We start from the raw sequence: 5138 nt of genomic DNA, 5'->3' as shown, positions 1-5138 counted from the left end.
GACGAATAACACACCCAGATCACCGGAAGTCGATCGAGACAAACGACTTCGCATGACAGTCTGATGAGGATGTGGAACTGATCCAAGGAGTAACAGAAAGGAAAATTGAATAAAACTTGACAACGTTTGACAATTCAAAAGCCTTAGAGTTCCGAAAATTGCAGGAAATTGCAAATGTTTATCGAAATGTCACACAATAGTTCATTCTGCCGGAATGAATGGTTTCTACCGGGTTAAGGCTGCAGCAGAAAATGTCACGGGACTGTCGCTTTGAATCACCGCGATATTAATTTGAAAACAACACCATTAAGTCAAGCATGATAAGTGCCAGAAACAACGCAATATAACAATCGTATTTACATAACTGCATGAAAGAATGTTAATTTTCCCATACAACAGTGGGTTTTTTTGAAACGTCATACGTCACGCAACTCTCGGAAGTTACAATACACAATTTTTTATAAGAAATTTTTTTTCCGGCCGAGGCTGAATATTCTTATTTTTCTGCAGATTTTAGGCTGAAAATATTCTTGTGAATATTCTTGCCATTTCTGTTTTCGAATGTATTTGGTGTCTGGGTGGTGTTAAAGAAATTTTGGAGCCAGCCTGCAGGCATTAAAGTCCTTAAAACCTGATATCACGCACATCGCACATAACTTCTTTCAGAAATGTTATTAGCATCAAACATAAGGCTAGTGCTGCCATTTAAAGAAAGGAACAATTTCATACAGTTTAGTGAAAAACATATAATTGTATTATATTTACAAATTTTAAACACTCAAAATTATACTCTTTTCAAAATCTCAGCCTCGGGTATATTCTTAAAATATCTTACAAATTCGCAAATTTCAGCCTCGATATTCTTATAAAATATATTCTTATAAAAAATAAAGTGTGTAGTTAAGGAGCTCCACAAGTAGCTCGACATTTGTCTAAAAAAAATCCCAGAAAGGCATTTTTTTCGACCAAGTTGCTATATTGTTATGTATCGATCAAACAGAGACATCAACATCCCCTCGGGCATTTGACTACAGTAGTTCCCCCGCCCCCTTACCCCCGCGTTAGAGTTTGGAGCTGATGCAACAATCACCGTTTCTTTTCGTCACGTGGTCGGTGAAACATTTAAAGACGAGCATCTCTGGGGACGAGAATGCATTCATCAAGCGACATTGTAACTACAATTCAATTTACACTGTTATTCATTCTCGAATGTACCCTTGGATATACGTCGAGAAGAGGAATGAAGCTACGTTGAAGTGAAATTCTGTGTGAGTTCTTAGTCTGTCCGAATTCCACAGCGGCACCCAACGACCGTTTTCTCTCTAATGCTGTTAGATGCTGTTTTAGGCTATCTGGAGTACTTTTAAATTTTAGGTTGCACTAAAAAAATTTTATCTGTTCGGATATTCTAGGGGAACTTGAGTATTCTCGAATTTATTAGGGCTTTTTTGTCCATTTCCCGAAAATCTTAGGTCTTATCGCCTTCCGAAAATGATGGCTGACCTTTTTTCGCTACTCAAAACGACATTTTCAACAATCCGAAAACAACAGACATTAAATTTCTCATATCACGAAAGTTCGAGGTGCCAATTCTCTCAAGAAAATCAGAGGGGATTAAAGGCCTTCCGAACAGATAATTTACCGAAACGATCCGTTGGGTGCCCCTGATTCCAGTTGTCACAGATCTCCGGTATCCAGAAATTAGTGACAGATTTCTACCCTTAAGCAAGCCAAGCGAGTTGTCCAGAGTAAATTTTTCCCACGTTGTGTTCATTTACCGCCGTCGAGTTCCGTTTTCTCTTTCCGTTTCTATTTTCCGTTTCCAAAAGGGAAAGTTCAAGCTAGTTTCACAAGTGTCAAAAGCTTTTCTGAGGTCCTTTATGAGCATATCAACTTATCCCTTTATGATTAGTTCTGCCTCACTTGATCAAGCTTTGCTGAAACTATGTTGGAGAGCAGCCGAGATGTTATATATAGGTCTCGCAGCTTAAACCTGAATCCCTTTCAAGCCCGATTTTTTATTTATTTGTTTTGTTTTGTTTTGTTTTTTTTTTCAATTCAGGCGTTTTTTTCTTTTTCTTTTTTCTTTTTTTTTTTTTCTTTACAGCTGCTTAAGTTGTGTACCAAGAGTCCTCATGGGCCCGAGAGGATGAGTGAGTGTTAAGTTGTGTACATAGCGATGATGATAAAGATGTCTTCATTTCTTTCTCTGCAGTTCAAATATACGGTCTTTCACTTACATTCTTCACCATCTAAGGGTATATTGCGAACTCACGTGTACGTTACCAGCTCCCAATTGGTTATATTGCTGCGCCGGTATTGCAGAGGTCATGGGTTCGAATCCCGTTCAGGCTTGAATTTTTTGCTATAGGAATGGATGGATTCACGCAGAGAGACGCTAAAAAGACACACAGTTTACAGTTTTATTGAATAAAATGCTTACATGTTTTACGCTAAGACTACACTGCAAATAGCATTTAGCAAATCTAAGCGAGTAGTTTTATACTACTTGACTTAAATTAATATGAAGAAATTCTTACTATATTTTGAAATTAAACAAAACGATTATATAAATTCATACAAAGAAGAAAACGATTTGACTGATACAGGGAAAATTACTTCGTTGTTTGCTTAAGATCTCTATCGTACTACAACATCCAAAACGTCAACATATCAATATTCTCAGCCAGATTACAAACTAATGTGTTCACAAGTCAAGTATAAGAATCGTCAGAATATGATGTTCCGATTAGTAGTTGATACTAACAACTGCCAACAACAGACCAAAAAACAAACCCAGAACACTGCCGCTGGTAACAAGTGTTTTCCCTGAGCTCTTGCTGGAGTCATACCCAGCTGTATCGAGAATATTTCCTTTGTTGCATTCCTCTCCATAACAGCACTTTGCTTTGCATTCAGCGGAAGGCATGTGAGCAACTGGGCATACCTCGGTTATGTTTCCTTTTTCAAGCTGTTCACAGGCACGGTAAATTGCGCAGCCTTTGTAAAACGATTCGCCTTTCGTCGATCCATTGTCGAATACTGCGTACATTTGGAGGCATGGGTAGGTGTCGTAGCACTTTCGCAGTTCAGCAGTTTCCTGGCAGTCTTCGTAAGACTTCGAACTGGAGCAGAAATAACACTGTCGAGATTGAACACCTGTGGAGACAGTATGATTTGACTGATTTACTAAGTTATATAATAAGTCAAACTATTCTGGCATTTTGATTGGTTCTTACTTATGATCTATTGGAGGACAGACGTACAGATGACGTCAATGATCAACGTTTTTTTATCATTATATAAAACAAGTAGATTCCGTGTTGCCGTGGGTCTGTTCAGTAATAAATCACAGATGATGTCGAAATGTGGTAAGGACATAAAAGTGGCACACAAACCGTTGCCACTTTTTTGTCCTCATCACATTTTAACGTTATCAATGATCTAGTGAAAAGCACTCGATCAATCGATAAAATAAGCTAATTAAGTGCAAAATTGTGTTTTAGAAAAAAAAAAAGCACGTACTAATTTCTTGTGCATGTACGAAACCCTAGTATTTGAATTTTCCTGGCTTCGGCCGTCATTTAATTCCACAAAGAGAAGGTTGTAACTCTAGTAAGCAACCTACTGCTAAACTTCCGCCTTCTCTTCTCTTCTCGTTATAGGGTCACAACTTCGACTTTCCCCGCATTTCGACTTTCCTTGAAAAGGCCGAGTCATTATTGACATTGAAGCAAAGTTGGAGGTTTCTGGGAAACATACTTTCCACGAGGCAGAGCCTAGGAACTACAGAGAAACAGCAGAGAAAGGTCCGCATTCTCAACTGGAATAGGAAGCTGCCTTGCAATGCAGCAACAACTTTCCATAACTTTCAATAATTGTGTAATAGTTGGTAGTGTAATATCTGTTGCTACATGCGCATGTAAAACCCTCATTTTCGATGGCGAGTTCTAGGAATGTCGTATGACTCGCCTTAGACTGCAAACGATATTCAATGTCAACAAATTTAAGTCACAGATTTCGCAGGCCCATTTATATTTCCAGTAAAAATTGCTCAACAGATCTCTTGCCACTGTTAACTAAAAGCAGGGTTTTGTCAAACATTCGGATTTTTACCTTTCCTTCTCACTTATATTTCACGTGATATTTCGATTCGCCATAACGATCTTAATTCAATCGGTCATTTTTTACTGTGTGTCAACAGATACCCGTTCGGGGTGGCGGCCATGCAACAACCAGCCATCATAAAATAACTGTCGTCCCTCGATAGGACGCGATATTTTAATTTATGATTATGGAATAACTGTAGAACTTAGTCTTCTAGTATCCTATACTAAAGAAACACCTATTCTATGGCCATTCCAGTGGGTTCCCGATGTTTGCTTAAATTTATCAAAGCTATCCGTGTGTACAATAGGCTTCCGATCGCAAATTACTTTCATTTTGTCATAGTCCCACTTACCTTGGGCCCAGATTGAACAGAAGAACATAAAACCCACAAACAATGCGATTTTCATGATGTCTCCTCGTTTTATACTTCTAAAACACCCAAATGTTATCGGGTAAAGCCGCAGGGAGTATACAATCTTGTTGAATAGAATGAGAGTAAATAAGGGAATGAAAAGAATGAACAGTTTATAAAGCAAACTTACGAGGAAAACCGCTAGCCACAGGTGCTGCAAAACTCTTAGGCGCTAGCCTCGTACCTAGGCCTTTTTGCGCTGTGCAAAAATTTTTCTGGTTTAAATAATTATGGATTTGGCCAAGTCTAAAAGCGGAGCGCCATTAAAATACTAATCATTCACTCGATACAATAACCTTTAAAGAAATTTGACAATAAGCCATTTAACCAAACCGAATGAACTGAACAAATAAAACGAGGAAATCTCCATGAACACAATGGCCGTTTTTATAATAGAGGACGCATTATCCGTCCAGAGGGATAATGCGGCCTCGCCGTTTATATACTTAAGACGCATTGTCCGTCTGGACGAACTTGGGCAAACATTTGTACTTCGTCTAGTTATGCGTCTCTATTATAAAGACGGGCACAAGACGTATTATACGTCCAGACGAACTATCCTTCGAAATCCGTCTCGAACGACGCACTAGGAGTTCGTCTGGACGCATAATACGTC

General features: G+C 38.7%; 1 protein-coding gene across 1 annotated transcript; it reads right to left on the bottom strand.

Moving 5' to 3' along the window:
• Positions 1–2600: 2600 nt before the first annotated feature.
• LOC145468934 (uncharacterized) lies at positions 2601–4711 on the bottom strand. Its single transcript, XM_081452648.1, has 2 exons — positions 4463–4711; positions 2601–3159 (listed from the first exon to the last, which is right to left on the bottom strand). The coding sequence occupies exons 1-2, from the start codon at positions 4515–4517 to the stop codon at positions 2750–2752; spliced, it is 465 nt and encodes a 154-aa protein (XP_081308774.1). The 5' UTR covers positions 4518–4711; the 3' UTR covers positions 2601–2749.
• Positions 4712–5138: the final 427 nt, after the last annotated feature.

This window comes from Orbicella franksi, chromosome 14 (assembly GCF_964199315.1).
Source record: "Orbicella franksi chromosome 14, jaOrbFran1.1, whole genome shotgun sequence".
NCBI classification, from domain to species: Eukaryota; Metazoa; Cnidaria; class Anthozoa; order Scleractinia; family Merulinidae; genus Orbicella; species Orbicella franksi.
Note: the sequence above shows the minus strand (reverse complement) of the source record. Positions and strands in the feature narration are given on the sequence as shown.